Source organism: Miniopterus schreibersii (genome assembly GCF_964146895.1).
Source record: "Miniopterus schreibersii genome assembly, chromosome: 15".
NCBI classification, from domain to species: Eukaryota; Metazoa; Chordata; class Mammalia; order Chiroptera; family Miniopteridae; genus Miniopterus; species Miniopterus schreibersii.
In genome coordinates, this window is record NC_138115.1 from 41,142,983 (window position 1) to 41,163,258 (window position 20,276).

Consider the following 20,276-nt stretch of genomic DNA (forward strand, 5'->3'; position numbering starts at 1 on the left):
ATTAATATATGTGCCCCATAAACGCTGACAATGGTGATGGAAGTTCCTCTTTTAAAAGGCGACTTCATTTATCTCATTTGAACACCCTTAACCTGCTGTTGTACCTTCTCTTTGCTGTTTCTCTGCCAGGGTCACAATGTTTATATAAGAAATAGATACAAGACAGTAGCACCTACTAAGGCTCCTCTCCCAACCTGCCTCCTGCGTTCGTGCATTGATAAATTGGTTTTCATTATGAGATACACTCGCGTGTGCACACGCACACACATTTTCTCCAAACTGATATTAAGGATCATAAAAGCCACCACATGTATGATAGCCTGTTTTGGCTTTCTTTGAAAAGACTAGGATTAAGTAAACCTAGGATATGCCATCCTTCACTTAGACAGACAGGATTCAAATGTACAGTTGAATGTTTTTAGGTGCTGGCGTAGAGCGGTTTCCTCTCCCTGTATAACATGTGAAGTGTGCAGGCCAGTTTCCTATGAAATTGACATTGGACAACTTAGAAATAGAAGTACATTCAAAACCGCAATGCAAGAGCAACATTTTGTACACAAAGCTGTGGTTTTTCACTTTCTATTATTTCTATTTCTATTATTTCCCCAGCCTGGTAAGTAAGACTGAACTTCGGGCCTTCTCTTGCTAACTCCTTCCCTCAGTATGATTAAGTGATTTGCAGTGTTAGGAAGGTAAATCGTGCTGACAAGTAGGTTTACACATTGAACACCTGTATGAATCCATTCGATGGAGGCTCCTTCACCTTGACCTCTCAGGAAAAGCTGTAAGCCAGTCATTAAATATACTACACTTATTTTGAAATCTCAGCTTCTGATTCAAATAGATTGGAACTTGAATTCTAGTTGGATTTCTTAATAGATGTATGCCCTTGGGTAATTGCATAGCTTTCTCAAACATGTAAAATCAGGACATTAATTGTATCTACCTCAAGAGTTGTTTTAAGGAATAAAACCATAAGAATTTAAATAACTTTAAAGCATAGTGCATGAAATAGTGCTTAAAAGTAGCAAGCTTAAAATAAATATTAAGTTAATATTGCACCATAACATGGTAATGATATAAATCCTATCTAACAACAAATAACCTGTGACTTGATAATAATGTTAATCCTATGTAGTAATATTTATTTAGTATAAATATGTCCCATGCAGTATTGGAGACATACTTATACTAAAAAACTTATTTGTATTTTGTAGGAAATTCAAATTTAACGGCGTGTCCTGTGTTTTGTCAGGTTACCCTAATTTCATGGGTCCTAGTGTTTGCCACATGAGCTCCATTGCACAATTCCATGGGTCACCATTTGTGTTGCGCTCGCGGGGTATCATTTACATAGAATACAATGAAAATGGTAGCCTTAAGTGGAACGCTATGTCCCTAATATCTTTGACATCTCAGTGACACGTTTGTGTGTATACCGAATATGAATGCGAGCCTCAGCAAGTTCTAAGTTCATATTCTAGACAGAAAATACAAAAATTGTTTTTATCTGTTCTATATTGATATGTGTTACGGTGATTCTTCCAGAAGATTTTAATAGGGAAACATAATAAAGTTATGGTTATATTCATGTCATTTTCATAATTCTAGTTATTTGAAGGAGGATCATGGTCATTATCAACAAATCATGTGACAAATTTCCATCCCAGAGTTCACAGCAGGCTGATAAAAGAAATATTCCTGGAGAGCCCCTTCAGAGAAGTGAATTAGACTCTGAGAAAATGTGGTGAGATTTGTTTACAATATTGAGTAGTTCTCTATAGTTTTGTTTCCTGTTCTCATTTTTGACTGTCGGGACCCTGAGTACAAGACCAGACATATTTGTGATACAGTAATATATTACAATAAAACTATAGAGAGATCTCAATATTGTAAAATGTTAATTTAGCATTTTCTCACAGGGGACACCATCACGTCAGGGCTGGTAGCTGGTGATACTGAGCTCGAGTTCATGAGGTGCATGTGGAGGGAGAAGTCAAGGAAAGCCAGGAATCCAACCTGGCCACCTGTTCCAGGACCACAGGTAATGCAAATTTAGTCACAAAGACTCCAGAGGCTCATTCAGTCACTCACTGTTCACCTCATCTTGAGGCTGCTCGATTGATCTAAAAGTAAGAGCTGACACCAGCCTTAAAGAACAGCACAGATGACCAGTGGTTCAGGTTTTCCTGAGTGCTCGGCAGGGTTCCATAAGCAGGCCTCTGCTGAGTTTATTATCCAGAATTAAACCTTCCGATTGAACCCAAGGATGTGAACTCTAATTTCCAATGCAGTACTTGCATAAAATTTGAAATAATTAAATGCTTCTTTTAAAATGTGTGTTCCTTAAGGAAATTGTTCTTATTGGTGTTTATTTTAAGAAAATCGTTTCTATTGGTTCTTATTGAAAACCTGGTAGTCAGCCTCCTAACTCTATCACCATGCGAAACTAGGGGAATAGAAACCACCCCCTCTTTTAGTGAAGGAGAAGGCACTTGAAAACACAGGGCAGCGCCCTTCACTGCTTAGCAAATGCGGCAGAGAGCACATTTATTAGGCACCATTTGGGGATGAAATCCTGCTTCTTGTCAGCCCTTTACTTTTTCCTTTGCTGTTTAATGCTTTACCTTGGATGTATGCTTCTGGAGCACCTACCTTAGGGGAAGGCTGTGCACCTCTCTTTCCCTGGTCATCGCCATGGCTGTGTGTCGAGGGAATGCAGAAGTCCCAGTGTGAAGGTCAGAGCTGAGCCTGGGTCTTTTTTTTCATAGCGATACAGATTTGACAAAATTAACACAGTGTATTACTTAGGGTTCTCCAGAGAAATAGAACCATCACAGATTATATATATTATGTTTGTGTCTGTGTGTGTGTATTTATTCTATGGAATCTGCTCACATAGTTATGGAGGCTACCAAGTCCCAAGATCTGCAGTGAGCACGCTGGAGATCCAGTAAAACCAATGACATAGTTCCAGTGTGAACAAGGCCAGCAGGCTTGAAACACCTGGGAAGACTCAGTGTTCCTGTTTGAGTTCCAAGGCAGGAACAAGCTAATGTCCAGGTTGGAGGCCACCAGGCAGAAGGAATTCTTTCTTAACTCAGGGGAGGATCAGTCTTATTTCTATTCAGGTCTTCAACTGATTGGATGGGGCCCACCCACATTAGGAAGGGCAATCTGCTTTACTCAGTCTAATGATTCAAATGTTAAGTTTATCTAGAAGCACCCTCACAGATACATCCAGAATGATGTTTGACCAGCTCTCTGGGCACCCTGTGGCCCAGTCCAGTAGGCACAGAGAATTAACTATCACACACACATATAATACTGAAGCAAATATGGCAGAATGGCAGGCAGGCTTCTTCCAGGTCTCATCTAGAGGTGCTGTAACTGCTACAGCCATGCATCAGACATGCTGAGAATACTGCTAGAGGGTGAAAACATCGTTTTGCAAAATTAGTGTTGCACTAGTTCTAAAACTTCAGATGCTTTTCAGCTTGTTGATATAATAGGCTCTGACTCCCTGCTTCTGTTTTCAGGCTGAGAGGAAACATTTAATTTTTATTATTCATAATTTTTAAATTGCTACGATATTTAAAATAGACTGTTTAATTAAAAAGCAATTGCTCCTTTGTCTCCCTATTGAATTTTCTTTCTACAAGTGATTCCAATGAATAGCAATATCCATAGACAATCTTGAGCTGGTATAGTGTGGTAGAAAGAGTACTACATCAAGGGTCAGAAAAATATCATTTATCATTCATTTATTTACTAGCCAGGTGACCTTGGTAACCTTCTTAAGATATCAGAACCAGCTCTCTCATTTGTAAAATGGAAATAATAATTCTCACCCTATCTACTTCACAGGGTTATTATAAGGGGTCACATGAAATAAAATAACCCTGAAACACATTGAATACTATAAAACTCACTATAATAATAATGTTATTATGTTCAATCTATATGAATATCCCTCTTCATGTGTTTTTATTATTTATTTATTTATTTATTTGTTTGTTTATTTATTTATTTATTTTTAAATATGTCTTTATTGATTTCAGAGAGAGGAGGGGAGAGAGAGAGAGAGAGAAACATCAATGATGAGTCGATGCTGATTGGCTGCCTCCAGCACGCCCCTTACTGGGGATCGAGCCTGCAGGCGACCGGGAATCAAACTGGGATCTCCTGGATCATTGGTCTATGCTCAACCACTGAGCCACGCCAGCCAGTCTTGATGTGCTTTTAAAGTATAGTCACATGTTTGCTTTAGAGTTGTTTCAAACTTCCTCAGGATATTTTACTTTATTTTTTATTAACTTTTTTACTGTATTTTACAGATATTGGTCTGTGACAGATTGGAAATAAAATGGGTCCACCCCAGGCAGTGTGAGAACATTGCTCTAAAATCTCCAGTGCTGTTAACCACCTCCTGAATAGTTAACGTAGTTTTGTCAAGCATGTGTGTTACCAGATTGTTTTGAAATTATCTATTAACTACCTTTCTTAGAACCATGTATATGTGATAACCATACACATATCCAAAAAACACTGCCCAGGCATAACCTTTGATCTAGATATGGACAGCAATTTTGTATCCATTTGCTTAGCTACCTTGAAATACCTGAAGTTGTTTTAAAGTGTTAAAGAGCAAATGAGTGCTAATAAATCTTATTTTGGCAGTTTACATACACAAAAAGAAAATCCAAGAAAAGTGGTCATTCGGGGGAAAAAAATTTCATATTCTTTAGTGAAGTGACTTGTCTCTAGTCCCATTAACAACGGAGAGGGTGCTTTCTAACATTCTCACCATCTTTTGACAAAACTAAGTAATAAGTCAAGAAATTCCAATACAGGTGAAGATATGTAGAAAAAGACCAAAATGGGGGAATTACTAATGGTGTCAATTAAACATAATAGATGTATGAATTGTAGTAATATACTTTTATAAACTAGTATATGCTGCAGAGTATTCATTAAGTGACACTGTATGAAATGCTGGCTAAAGCTAGGAATTGTTTTGATTTTTCCCCATACCCTTAGCTCTGTAACTAAAGCTAATTGATGAATGAGCAGAAGTGACTAAAACAAGGACTTCAGAGATATTTATTTTTGTCTGTACTAATATTCCTTTGAACCACAAAATGCTGTCTACTAGTCATTGGATTTTAAGAGCAAAGGCAGTGCCGTGAATTGGTAAGAACATTGGGCCAGGTATAAAAGGACCTGGGTTCTATTGCAAATGTGTTACTAATTAGCTAGGCAACCTTGAGCTAGTCATACCCACTCCTCTCGCTTCTGTGTTGTTCTATCTGTAATGACCAGTTTGGATAAAATGCCCTCTTAGGTCCATTCTGGAGCTAAATGATCATAAAAATTTAAGTTAAAAAATATTTTTAAAAGTTCTTTAAGATTGCAATGATCGTGTGAGAATTTTTTCTGAAAAGTTAAGAGGAAAGTGCTGTTTGGTTCATAGTGCCAAAGAATCTTTTATGTCAGCATCCATTTACATACATCTGATGCATAAATAAAATTGAAAGTAAAAATATGAGTGTATGTATTAAAGTTCATTCTATGCAGAAATTAAAGTCTATTCTCAAGTCAACAAATATATTCAAGACTAATACTATATTTCAAAGGATTGAATTTCTTAATAAATAACACTGTCCAACATCATATTCTTTCTGTGAATACAACTTAAGGAATGTCACTGCCCAACGCTTTATTGTCTCTCTAAACACAAATTAATGAGTTGGCCTTGCTGTTTGAATTTGGATTCAGAACACAGCTTACTGGGCAATCCCTTATGTACTGAGCTCTGCGTGTTTATTGCATGCCATTTGGAGAAGCTGCAGTGCATTCTACACTTGGAGAATTTAGAAATGGATTTTAATCAGGAAAAATTGGTGCACTGCTGCCTACAGAAAATGAAAAGATCTGTACAGTACAGTATAGCTCTGGTTGGTTGCTTATGATTATTTAGCTTGATCAAGGACACAGGAGTGCAAATGTTGGGCAAATTCCAGTCCATTCATGGGATTGCCACGTGTTGTAGCTCTGGGTTAACCCAGGAACTCCCAAGCTGTGGGACATGTGTCTCTCTCCCATGGAACTTGAGTTGATGTACATGTGTAGGACCCAGAAATCACATCATAAGAAAGTTGTTCTTTTCTTACTTCTTTCTCAAATCTTATTTTTCTCAGGAAAACGACTCTGCTGCTCATGTGCTTCTCACACCTCTTTTAATCACAAATCTCGTTCGTAACTAAGAGAACTTCAACCACCAGGGTCAAAGCCTTCTGCAAACAAACATCACCGACATGATTTAGTAACACTCATTTGTTCCCTATTTTTACAGTCACCTATTTATGCCAAGTGATACTGGCTTTTTAGTTATGATACCAACATAAAGTTATGTTTCGAAATAAATTTATTAATGCCCAATGCTATGTTGAGTTTAAAAAGAACTTTTATGTAAATAACATAATAGTACATGGCTGGCAAAATTTTCTAAAATGACATGCAAATGAATGAAGCTTGGGAAACATCGGGCTAGTGGAAAGTACACGGAGTAGCAGATAGGAAACTTGGTCACTAAATCTAATTATAATTCTATCACTAATTATTTGATTGTCCTTGGACACGATGATGAATCTTTCATGAGTCTATTTCCTCATTACCCCATGAATATGATGATATTTGCTTAGCTACCTTTGGAGCAACAGTGGGAAGATTAAAATGAGATGATGGGTAGTGAAATTTGAAAGCTGTAGGTGCAAAGGTTTGTTATTATGTATCTGAATCACCACTTCTTTTTTCACCATCCCAGAAAACAACAACAACAAAACCATGATCATTTAGGAAAGGATAATATTATCTTTGTTTTCTTTCCATGATCATACCACTTATTAGTGATGTGTGTGTGTGTGTGTGTGTGTGTGTGTGTGTGTGTGGAGAGGGGGGGCTACAGTTGTACATTGTCTACATTTACACTATGCTAAATACTAAAACTGTGTTATCTTTTTTTGATTGATCATATGTATATTTTTACTGTTTTCCGTGGTGATAAAAAACGTTTGAAAACTAAACTATGTTTTAAAAAATGAACCTAATAATAGATCTTATGCATCTTAAAGCTTAATAAAAATATTATGGCTTATCTGGATATTTAGAGCTATTTTAAAAATAATGAAGTTATCTGGACCTGAAATAATATTTGGAATCTTGCTTATTGTGGTTATTCATTGTGCTTAAAACGTCAACTTTTCTACAATACATGATACCATGTCTTTACAAAAGGTATTTTACTGTTATATATGCCATTTCCTACAGACTTCAGGGTTTCTTTTTTCCAATTTTATCTCACTTATTCTTGAAGTTAAGGTTGTTGTTTTGGATAAAATATAATGGTTCAGTGAAACATCTAATATATTTTTATATTAATAATTAATTATGTCAGGTTAATGGCTGTGTTTTCTTTTGATATATTAATTTACGTGAAATAGAGAACATTCATGCACATAGAAATAATGCTACAGTTGTCGTTTGGTTTCCCATTCCATTAAGCAAGCTTATTTAAGCACTATTGCTGCTGGATTAAAATATGATAGGGATCACAATTCATTTGCATATACATATTCATGGACTGTCTTGGGCAGCAGTTTTCAAACTTGAGCAGTCATCAGAATCACCTGGAAGGCTTTTCAAAACACAGCTTACTTGGCCCACCCTCAGGTTTCTGATTCAGTAGTTCTGGGTGGGGCCTGGGAATTTGCATTTCTGGCAAGTTCTGCAGTGATGCTGAGGCTGAGGCTGATGCTGCTGCTCTAGGACCATATATTTTTTCCCATTGGTCTGGTGCAAGGCAGGATAGCAGAAGAGTGAAGCTCAGGAACTCTGGCGACATGCCCAGATTTCAGCCCTGGCTTTGACACTTACAAGCTGTGTAACTTGGACAAGGTAGGGATCAATTTTGTCATGTGTAAAATAGTAACAAGCATATCTATTGAGAATACTGAATGAAGTAATGCATATGAAGTGTTTAAGGCAATGCCGAGAGTGTTATGAGCACTCGGTAAATGTGACATTAGTAGGTAGAGGTGATGGTAATTAGAGTGGTAACAGTAGAAGTAGTAGTTGGTGGTAATAAAGAATATACATATTTACCTTAGTTCAATTGCAATAAAAGTTCATTAGTTTTTTCTAAGGAAGGCTGGACAGAAAGGTTGGTTTTCATTGATGATATTGTTTCTATAAGAAACATTCTGGCAAGAAGGAAATTCAATGAAAAGAAGCAGTGTCCTTAGTGAAAGAAATTTCAAGACCATGCTGAAGTGGAGTCTAGATTACAGTTTAATCAAAAGCTTATTCATTTATGCAGTAGGTATCTCAATATTTAGAACTTACTACATTTGTTTCTTTCCTTTCCTTAGCAACAAGAGCAAGACCCAACAAATCTATACATCTCAAATCTCCCCATCTCTATGGATGAGCAGGAACTTGAGAATATGCTGAAACCCTTTGGACATGTCATTTCCACAAGAATACTAAGAGATGCTAACGGCGTCAGCAGAGGCGTTGGCTTTGCCAGGTAAATCACTTGCTTTGTATATTGCCTATCTTTCCTCATTGTTTCCTTTTAATTCCATTTCTTTCTCGTATTGGGTCCCAAAGCAATAGAATTTTTTAGAAGTAGTTTATCAAACTTATTCTTTGTGTCTTTGCTTCAAGCCAAAGAATCCCAATGTAATTGTAAGTACATTGTGCTTTCTAAAATATGCACATCTAATGTTTACATGTCTGGAGTCATGATGATATGCATACTGAGTTCCCAGTCTTCTCTATGCCTGTAGATCAACAAAATCAGATGCTGCCAATTTCTGCTAGGAATAATAAATGCCCAGTCCCCCAAAACTAAAGAGCCCATGTGGTGAACAAAGCATCCAGATGGTTTTGCATTGATTTCCAAAGAATGAGGTGATAGAACTTCTCAGTCAGCAGAAGAGAGAAGAAAGATACAGAGAAACAGGAGTTGTTGGGAATTCCCAAGGAACACAAAACTGTAAGAGGAGGTCAAGGGGGCATTTGCATTTAAGAGGCCCTGGCTGTGTGTTTTTGATGTTTTACACAACAGGAAAAAAAAAAAAAAAAAAAAGCAGATTGCACTTTTTTCATTGTTCGAAAGGGAAGACTAGCTCTTACTTTAACTTTAAGGGGATGTTTATAAAAGAGGGTCTCAGCCAGGAACAGAGTTAAAATGGTTCTACCTGCTGTGCCTTCATGAAAAACAAAGCTAAAGAAACTACGGGGAAAAAGAAATTGCTCAACCAAACAAGAAAAGTAAAAGCTGTGTCTCCATGGGTTGGTGTGTGTATATGTCTCCAGATGACTTCACATGGATGAATGGGTGGATGCTAGTGTCATCTGGAAGCCAGTCCAGTGTAGACAGGTGTCTTCACCTATGATGAACCCTGCCATCACTTGGGAAACCATCCAAATCAACTCCTGTTAGCCCACTTTGAAAAATAGCAAATTGAAGTTTTAATTTGCGGCTCTCTGATGATTAGTGATGTTTCAGCATTTTTTCATATGTCTCTTGGCCATCTGTATGTCCTCTTTGGAGAAGTGTCTATTCAAGTCCTTTGCCCATTTTTTAATTGGATGGTTTCTGTTCCTGGAGTTAAGTTATATGAGTTCTTTATATATTTTGGAAATTAACCCCTTATCAGATGTATCTTTGGCAAATATGTTCTCCCATACAATGAGTTCCCTTTTCATTTTGCTTATGGTTTCTTTTGCTGTGCAGAAGCTTTTTAGTTTGATGTAGTCCCATTTGTTTATTTATTTTTTTCTTTGTTTCTCTTGTCCTAGGAGATGTATCAGTGAAAATACTGCTACATGAGGTGTCTGAGATTTTACTTCCTATGTTTTCTTATAAGATTTTTATGATTTTGCAACTTACCTTTAAGTCTTTTACCCTTTTTGAGTTTATTCTTGTGTATGTTGTAAGTTGATGGTCTAATTTCATTTTTTGCATGTTCCTGGCCAATTTTCCCAACTTATTGAAGAGATTGCCTTTACTCCATTGTATGCTCTTGCCTCTTTTGTCAAGTATTAATTGACCATAATGCTGTGGGTTGATTTCTGGGTTCTCTGTTCTGTTCCATTGATCTCTATACCTGTTCTTGTGCTAGTAACAGGCTGTTTTGATTACAATGGCTTTGTAATATAGTTTGATATCTGGTATTGTGATCCTTCCAACTTTGTTCTTCTTTCTTAATATTGCTAAGGCTATTCAGTCTTTTTTTATTCTACATAAACTTTTAGAATATTTATTCTAGATCTGTGAAATATGCTATTGGTATTTTAATAGGATTGCATTGCATCTGTAGATTGCTTTGGGTAGTATGGACAAATATCACATGATCTCACGTACATGTGGAATCTAATGAACACAATAAACTGATGAACAAAATAGGTCCAGAGGCATGGATGCATGGAATAGACTAACAGATCTCAGAGAGGTAGGGGTATGGGGACAGGAAGAGATTAACCAAAGAACATATATGCATATATGCATAGCCAAAGGATGCAGAAAATAGTGTGGTGAAGGCCTAGGGTGGGGCAGGGGCTGGATGGGAGCATGGCAAAAGAGAGGAAAATGGGGGACATCTGTAATACTATCAACAATAAACTTTAAAAAAAGAAGAAAGATAGCAAATTGTAATGTAAATGTTAGCTGATTTCTAACTTGACTTCCGAGAGGTCATGGACCACGTCTTTAAATTCTTTATAGCCCCCACAATGTTCTACACATAGTAGACCAGTAGATATGTACAAGATACATATTTGATGATTTTGAAGAGGAATGGGTGAAATGAAGAAAGTCTCCCTGACTTGAATGTATGCATGAAGCATTTAAGTTTTCAGACCACTGTTAACTGTCTATTTTCATGGTCAAGGCAGAGCTAATCACACCACCTGGGTGTCTGAAATTGGCTAATGTAGTCATTCTTGGATAGAGAACAACCTGTAGTTGGAAGTCTGACTGGTGTGGGAATTCACTGTAATCACTGTTACCCTTCACACAGCATGCACATTCCTTTGGTTCTTCCCCAACCTCTCACACCCCAAAAAACTCTCTTTAACAAATTAGTTTCTCCTTCATTTTGTACTCCTGCTGAGAAATGAACATCTTTCAAATCAACAGAACACATTTTCTAATGAAATCTACGGTGATTTTTTTTAACAAAAGATTTTTTGTATCGAGTATATTAGTTTATTAGGGCTGTCATAAAAAATACAACAGACTGGGTGACTTAGACAGCAGAAATGTATTTTCTCACTATTCTAGAGGCTGGATATCCAAGATCATGATGTCTGCAGGTTTGGTTTCCTCTCCTCGCCTTGTAGGTGGCCTTCTCCTGGTGTTTTCACTTGGCTTTCCCTTTTGTTTGAGTCCTAATCTCCTCTTCTTAAATGGACATTGGATTAGGACCCACCCATCTGACGTCATGTTAATTTAATGACCTCTTTAAAGGCCCTATCTCAAAATACAGTCACTTCCTGAGATAGCATGGGTTAGGACTTCATCATGTGAATTTCAGCAGGGGACACAACTTTGCTCAGAACATAAAGATTGGGCTGTTCATTTCTCTCATCTGTATCCTCTGTACATGCTGAGCTTGCTTAAAATAAAGAGTATTTTCCTTAAGTGCAGAACCAAGTAATGCCCATTATAAGGGTAAAACTATAATCACAGTATGTGCTGTCATGAAACAGTAAAACCCATAAAACTTTTTTTTTCTTTTTTAAGACCTGACTACGGATGGGAATTTTAAATTATTATTTTCCGTCTGCTCTGAATGCAGCCCCTCAGTCCTTCAGTGCATTTTGCATATAGATGCCATGAGAGATTCTTTAAAAATGCAAATCTGATCATCTCAGAGGCCCGTGGACTTCCTTTCCGTATGGCCTGAGTAACTGGATTTCCAGACCTCAGACATCATTATCCCCGGCATCATTATCTCTGACATGCTCATCTCGCTAGCCTGCCTTCCTGCCTCCTGCCCTAGACATAAGCTGCCCTTCTTCACTGTTTATATGACTCTCCTTCTGGTTTCTGCCTACTCTTCCCTCAGATGTAGAATAAAATGTCTTTTCTTCAAAGAAACCTTCACTGACTTCCAACTCTAGCCTACAGACAAAGTTAGATTCTCTCGTTATATAGCTCTTGTCAAAGTTGTGTGTTTTTCTTAAATAAAATTTATCACAATGGTAATGAATTCACTGTTTAATTTCTGTCTTCACCCACTGGATTGTACATTTGCTTAAGTCAAATTTTCTTTTTTATTGTTGGATGGATGGGTGAATTGTGGATTGAATAATTACCTTTCTATGAAGTTTCTGAATGACTAAACTCCAAGCAATGGTTTTTAAAACTTTGAGCTTTGAATATGAATTATCTTTCACATTCCAATATTGAAATTTAGGTTTCTGTACTCTAAGGCATGCATTTTCCAGTTTTTGAAAGTGGGATGTGGATTGTAAAGGAAATCTTAGGTTCAGATCAAACCAATGATTTCTTATGCCTAACTAAGAATCAAAAGAAAATCTGGATTTGCCTCTCCTGTAAGAAGCCAGGAAACTGACACAAAATAAGTATTTCATTCCCCTTAGCTCAGACCTGAAATTCCAAGGAGCAGAGTCTAACATGATTTACCAATTTGATGGAGTGAGAAAATAATTTTGGCTATTGTGTATGTAAAAAGATCTGCCCCAAATCCTACTTCCTCATACTTTAGGAGTTACTCTGCATTTTCTCAAACAATTGTGGCTGCTGCTTTAACTAACTCAATCATTTGCAAATTAATCTTGCACAAGCTTCCTGCTTTTACCAATACCATCTTTTTCCCACTCAGCCTTTCTTATCAGGAGCTCACCTTCCAAACCACAAAACAGAGATGTTTTGACTCACTATTTTTTCTGAATTCTTCCAAGGATAGTACATAGCTAGTGAGATAAGTTAATGGATTACATGTATGCAATGGAGGCCTTGGGACAGTGGTTCTCAAAGTATAGTTTCTCAGACAGCAACACCGCCTGGGAAAGTGTAGAAATGCAAATGTTTGAGCCCCACATCAGACCTACTGAATCAGTAATGAGTGGGGGGTAGGTGGGGTGCAGCAGTGTGTTTTAAAAAGCAGTTTGGGTGTCTCTGACGCTGTCTAAAATTTGAGAACCTAAGGGCATTAGGTTCTCAGAATCATCTGGAGGGTCTGTAAAAACTCAGATTGCTGGGTCTCATTCATATGAATTCTTCCAGATGGCGTTGATTCTTTTTGATGCCCCTTTCACATTGTCCTACTTTCTCAGCGTGGACTCACCATGAAGCTCTCTCTCTTCCTGCTCCTCAAGGGTAGAGACCGGGCCTTATATTTCTTTATAGCTTTTCTAGGACCTAGAATGGAATCTGATACATAACGGATCCCCACTAAATTTTCGATAATGAACCAATGAAATCACTTTAAGTTTTTTGTTTGTTTTTTACTATAACAATATGCAGGGAGATAGCATGTCTCAAAAAAACCCAAAAAACAGTTTTGAGATAGTAGAGAAATCTAGAGTAGTATCAGCCCAACTACTCTTGGTTCACAAATTATTTCTTCCTCTAAAGTTTACAGTGCCACCGACATTATTAAAAGAACATGCTTATTGAGTTGGGAGAACAGCCAGCGTATAATTGTGCTAGTAAATTGTACATATCTCTTGAATTTATGACTACCTCAACTCATGAAACCTGAATCATTTTTTCATCAGGCTTCATCTTCAATATTACCATTGGTCACTAGTAAACACCAGATGTGGTCCTTGATTTGTGTGTAGGAGATCCTCGAATTGTTTTGACTAGAAAGCAAGCCCCACATTATTATCTTACCCTAAAGCTGTACAGTAATCTTCTTTGATAACCATCTCTTCAAAGTAAAGGTAGTAGAATCTTCATTTTATATTTAAAACACTGAACTTCAAAGCTCTGATTCTAATGCCAGGAGGGTGCGCAGACAGCGCAATTACAGGCTTTGCAAAGTTCCAGGAGCACTAGATAGTGTCTGAAATTACAGACATTTTATTTCATTTTTTATGTTTTTAACTCTCTTGTAACTTAAACCAATTCTGTAAGACCCACCTCCCTCCAGGCAGCATTTTATAGCCAACTCATAAACCTCTAAAAACAGAAGTTTATGGTGGGAATGCTGACAGTCAGACAGTGAGACCCACTACTGCAGGGCTAGCGGGTGCCAGCAGACTACCTTGCCTTGGAGGGTGAGGATCGGAGCATAAATCAGCCCAAGTCTGGAGGGACGGGACTGTGTGTTCATGTTATCCATTTCCCATTCCCAGAAACCTGAGACCGTTTGTCTAACAAAAATCACATTGAAAAAGTATTAGGAGAGGCTGGTAAAGAATGACCCAAAGCAGAGGAGAGATGGGGGGTAAGCATTCGCAATTAATCCAGCTTCAACATCTGGGAACATAGAACCTCTTTAAGAATTGCATTTACTGTCCCCTGGTGAGCTAAAGAGCGTGAGAGACTGCTGAGCACAGAGACCTTTGTATTTTGTAGTACTTGCCGCCCCTCTCCCTTACTTTTAATTTGATTCTCATGGAGTTTTGTTTGAATGACTTTTAACACAGAGGAAGCCCTGTCCCACTTCTCTCAACCAAATGAGCAAGCTTTCCAAATAATTTCAGTTCTTCTTTCCACAAAGTAAAAAAAAAATTAATCCTGGTTACAGGCAGTCAAATATCAGCCTGATTATTAGAAATCAATATAAATAGCAGATTAAAAATATTCTTCTTGTATGACTTTCTTTTAATAACTTTGAATATCTTTAAAATCTGATATATTTTCCTTTTACTACCCGATCTTCTTGCTCCCTGGTGAAGTATAATGAGAACTCTGATTCCGAATAAACATAATGCAAGTATAGGGATTTTATCAATTATAAAGCAAATTGCCAAAACTTCTTTATTAGGCAAGTTTGTGCTCCTTTAAAATGACCACCTGACTTACCAAAATGTGTTTCTATCGTTTGGAAAGTGTTTTGACCAGATCTGTGTGGAATTCATACTGGTGGTGTCAACAGTTCCTTGCCTTTTGTTCTGACAGTTCTTTGGGCTTTACCATCTCAAACACCTGGAGCCAGGAAATCAAACGTGAGCAGAGAAAAGCTCTGAAATGTAAACTCAGTGATTAGTCACATACAAACTGCAGCCCTGTTTGTTCAGGAGCAAGTCACCACTGTGTTTGCCGAGACAAGAGAATGAGGGTCGCTGTTCCTTTCGGGGGCTTTAATTCCTCTCCCAGTTGCCAGCAGATGTGAGCCACCGGAGAGTCACGTCCTGGCCCGCTCTCCCTCGTCTTCAACTTCGTTTCATGTGTCACTATGTCTATCTTCATCTGTTTCTTCTCATTTTCTCTTTGTACTTCTTTCTTTTACCATCACAAAGTCTCGATCACGGGTATAAAAACAGAACATTCTATTTTTATTTCCTTGTTTTCAGAGCCCTGGTTTTCAAAACCCAAACTAACCAACCAAACAAATGAATTAAATTGCACCCAATAGTCTATTATTCTGAAATCTCCTGGACTCAGTTTTCCCTCTATGTGTACCTTTTTAAATATTTAAAGAGGGGGAGAAAACATATACTTTATTGTTTTATAATTACTAAATTGAAATGACCCATCCCGAAGACTGCCTCAGGGGAAAGGGAGGAGAGCTCCAAATATGATTTGCCCGTGGGAAGCCAAAATGGGAGAATTTGCTTCCTCTAGATTGGAAGTGGTGGCCACTCAGTGTGCTCAGGGCCTGTGAGATCTCTTTGCTCTACCTGCTCTAAGCATAAACCGTGACAGGGACTCTTGGGCCATCCAAAGTCTGTGTGCATTTGAGGTAGGCTGTCTGCTTCCAGCCAATAAAGAGGAGAGACTTGGACGTAATCATTTGGGCTACAAGTGTCTGTCTCTTCTATTTAGCATCTTTCCTACATTCTCAGTTTCCTGTGAGTTGGAACAACCCATCTATTTTCTATATCTGTGTGGTTATGAATGTGGGTTTATGGGCCAGAAATAACCTACCTTGCATCTTAGTTCTGCACCTCCTATCTGTGTTCTTATACTAGTTACTTAATCTCCCTGAGCCTCCTTTCCTGATATGTAAAATATATTCATTCATTTATATTCATTCATTTCATCTAATAAATATGTCTTGGGCACTACTAATATGCCAGGATTTATTCTAGATGCAGCCATTCAGAGGTGTACACAGAAGATAAATATCTGCTTTCGTGGATGGATATTGTACTGAATTGAGGAGACAAAAAGCATGCAATTAAACAAATAATAAAATATCAAATAATTAAAGATTCATGGAAACAGAATAAAATGCAGGGGTGCAATGGAGAATATGACAGAATGAGAGCCTGGAATTCAGGAACAGGAAAGCCCCCTGAGGACACTGAGCTTTTAAACTGAGATGCAAATGATAAAAAGGAACCAGCCAGGATAGTCTCTTGGTGGGTTCCAGGAGTGAAGAGAGCATCCTTGGCAAAGGAAAAAGGGAACAGAAAATCTATGGTGAGGCCAAGTTCACATATTTGGGAAGCAGAAGAAAGGCAAAGTTGTTATATCATGGAAAGAAAAGAAATATAATCTATAGTAACATCTAGGAATGGAATATGACTGCGGCTCAAAGAGAATGATTACAGGCAATAATGCATTCCAGTGCCTTTAATGGCAGGATTTCTCTAGACCTACACCTACTATACTCACTGATTTTTTTTTCTTTATCTCAGCTTTAATTTTTTCAACTTAATCTTCTTCCATTTCTGTACCAAAATTCCTTTTGAAAGTATGAACCTATGGTTAAAAGATAAATTTGTTTATGATGTATCTAGATGATAATGTTAATCGTAGGTAGGCAGTAATCTAAGTGAGAATGAGTGTAAAAAACTTCCCCCCCCCCTTATGTTTTTCTTGAAACACACAGCCTCCAGGATAATGTTGTTTCTTGATTATTGATAGTTTTATGGTGTAGCCATCAGACTGTGGGCTGGAAACAGAATTTTACCCCAGATGATTCAACTACAGAGACTAGAATAAAGGACTATTTACAGAAGTGTGGGTGGAGTTAAGGGAACTGACAAAGGAATCTTAAGATACCTAGAGATGAGCAGCAGAGGAAGGAAGCCTTCACCACCTTGAGAGCTGAAAGCAAGAGGAGGAGTGTTGCCGAGGCCCAGTGAGGCCCAGAGCCTTGGAGCAGGGGCTGCCTGGATGAGTTGTAGCCAGAGGGGGATCCAACCCCTGTCAGAGACACAAGTGCCAAAGCAGAGAGAGAGTGAGGGAGAACTGGTCGCACTTCTCTCTGCTCCCGCTAGGTCCCTAATGGCTAAACCCAATGAAATGCCATCAGATACGGGAGCCAAGATGCTACTGCCCATAGATGGGTCACTTCTTTGGGGCATAGAACTGAGCAGAGGAGACATAGAGAGGAGGGGTAAACAGAAAACACAAGTACACATGGGTAAATTAACTTGTTTTCCCCTCTTGACTCTATCATAAATAAACAACAACAACAACAAAATAGTGCAAGATCAGACACAGCTAGCATCTGCTTCTTTGCCCTGGGATTGGCAATTGATACAGGTTGGTAGGAATGCTGGCAAACTGACTCTGTTTAAAGAAAACAGCTGCTCAATTCTAGGCTGTGGTTGCTCTGGTGCCTTTTTTCTGGTACCAAATATGTGTCATTTTCCAACACCAGCTCTCCAATTCTCTGACAATGACTGGGAGTCCAACAATTCAATTCAACTCTGACACTACCCAGAGTTACCATCAGACTCCACAAGTTTAAGGCCTCAGTCCCACAGTCCCGAGGCTACCCGCACTTCTACAGCGCCAACTACAAATCCAGGGGTTCCCATGACCCCCCTCAGGTTTGAACGTTCACTAGAGCAACCCAGAGAACTCACAAAAAATACTCTACTTATATATACTGGTATATGATAAAAAATACAACTCCTGAACAGCCAAAAGAGATGCACAGGGCAAGGAAGGTATGAGGATGGCTCAGAGCTTCCCTGCCCTCTCTAGGTCCACCACCCTCCCAGAACATCTCTAGGTGCACCACCCTCCTAGAACATCTCTAGGTGCACCACCCTCCCAGAACATCTCTAGGTCCACCACCCTCTCAGAACATCTCTAGGTGCACCACCCTCCCAGAAGCTCCTGAAACCTGTCATTCAGTGGTTATTATGGAGGTTTCATCACACAGCATGATTGATTAAATTATTGGCCATTGGTGATAGAGATCAACCACCAGCCCCTCTCCAGTCCCCCTAGAGGTTGGAGGGTGGAGTTGAAAGCTCCAATCCTCTGATCACTTGGTCTTTCTGGTGACTAGCCTCATTCTGAAGCTGTCTAGGGGTCCCAGCTTTAGTCATCTTATTAACATAAATTCAGATATAGTCAAAAGGGACTCATTATGAATAATAAAAACATTCTTATTACTCATAAAATTCCAAGGGATTTAAGAGTTCTGTGACAGGGAGTAGGACAAAAAATAAATTTATTTTTATTTTATTATTTTATTATGATTATTATTTTTTAAATATATCTTTATTGATTTAAGAGAGAAGAAGGGAAAGAGAGAGAGAGAGAGAGAAAGAAACATCAGTAATGAGAGAGTCTTCTGTCCATCATTGATCTGCCGCCTCCTGCACGCCCCCTACTGGGGATCGAGCCTGCAACCCGGGCATGTGCCCTGACCAGGAATCAAACCTTGATCTCCTGGATCACAGGTCGATGCTTAACTGCTGACCCATGCCGGGTGGGCCAAACTTATTTTTATTATACCATACTTGCCATACAAAAAACATGGATCAAATTATCTCATTTTTGGGAGGAATCAGAAATTCAAATTTTTGTGTGAAGTCTCCCAATTTTAAATTTTGACAATTATTTCAAATTTTCCAAAAACTCTTTGCAGTCCAAACAAAACATCCCTGAAGGCTGGATTTGGCCTGCAGTTTCCAGTTTGGGACACCTGACACAGAATTCCAGTATAGTGGTTTTCAACCTGGCTACACACTGGAATCACCTGCATAGCTTTGAAAAATATCTGCGTAGACTTCATGCCAAGGCAGTTAAGTCAGAATCTCCTGAGATGGGGCCCAGACATTGGTATTTTTCAAAATAGTTTCCTGATCATTTTAATGAACAGACATTTTTAAATAAGCTTTTTATTTTGGAATAAGTTTGGTTTTACAGAAAAATTACAGAGATAATACAGAGTTCTTACATACTGCACACCCAGTTTCACTTGTTTTTAACACTTTACATTTCCAGGGAATATTTATCAAAATAAGAAATTGACTTTGGTATATTACTATTAACTAAACTCTAGACTTTATTTGGATTTCACCAATTTTTTTATTGACACCCTCTTTCTCTCCCAGGATCCAATATAAGTACCATTTTGCAACTAGTTGTTATGTCTCACCAGCCTGCTCTGGTCTGTGACAGTTTCTCAGGCTTTCCTCATTTTTCCTGGGTTGTACTAACCAGGTATTCTGGAGAATGGCTCCAGATCTGGGTTTGTCTCATGTTTTTCTCTTGATATTATGTACATGTTTTTGGAATAAATACCAGGGAGGTGACGTGCCCTTCTGGTCATAGCATATCAGGGTATATCTCCATTTTTTTTAGAACAACTGCTCTAGTCAATAGTGGCCGGGTGGAATGGAACTAGAAGGATCCATCCAGCTTTGGAATGGATTAATGAAGATCAGTATTGGAAATCAGGAGGGAAGACACGAGACCACAGTGGAACTCCATCTCTTCCAAATAAGCCACCTGAATTGAAAAATCAAGAGAGAAATGTCCTATTCCAGGCTCATCCACTAACTAGTCTTTGGGGAAACCAACCACAGTCTCCTAGGGTTAGTTTCTTCATCTGTATAGTGTAGAAGTTGGCATCAGAGGCTATTTCTAGTTCTGAATTTATGTGATTCCAAAACTCAGGAGTGGGCTTTCATTAGGCAAATATTGTCCACAACTCTGTTTCCTAAGAGGAATGTGTTGTGATGCTGAGCAAGACCTTACCCAAATGCAGGGGTTTCTACAAAGGGAGATGGCAGGGAGGCCTCTCTGCTTCACTCTTTGACATTTATGACACTTGTGTCCTAAGCATATCAAGGATCTGTCAGGAAGAAAACAA

The 20,276-nt window shown here is 38.4% G+C and overlaps 1 protein-coding gene across 19 annotated transcripts in view; it reads left to right on the plus strand.

The window, feature by feature from the left end:
• The window catches only part of RBMS3 (RNA binding motif single stranded interacting protein 3), a gene marked incomplete at its 3' end in the record, with an annotated part of 558,684 nt that overhangs the window by 330,946 nt on the left and 207,462 nt on the right, over positions 1-20,276 (plus strand). For all 19 annotated transcript variants that reach the window (XM_081160722.1, XM_081160721.1, XM_081160710.1 and 16 more), the window contains one exon: positions 8,430-8,587. In XM_081160722.1, coding sequence (XP_081016848.1) covers positions 8,430-8,587 — 158 coding nt within the window. The remainder of the gene's footprint in view (positions 1-8,429; positions 8,588-20,276) is intronic.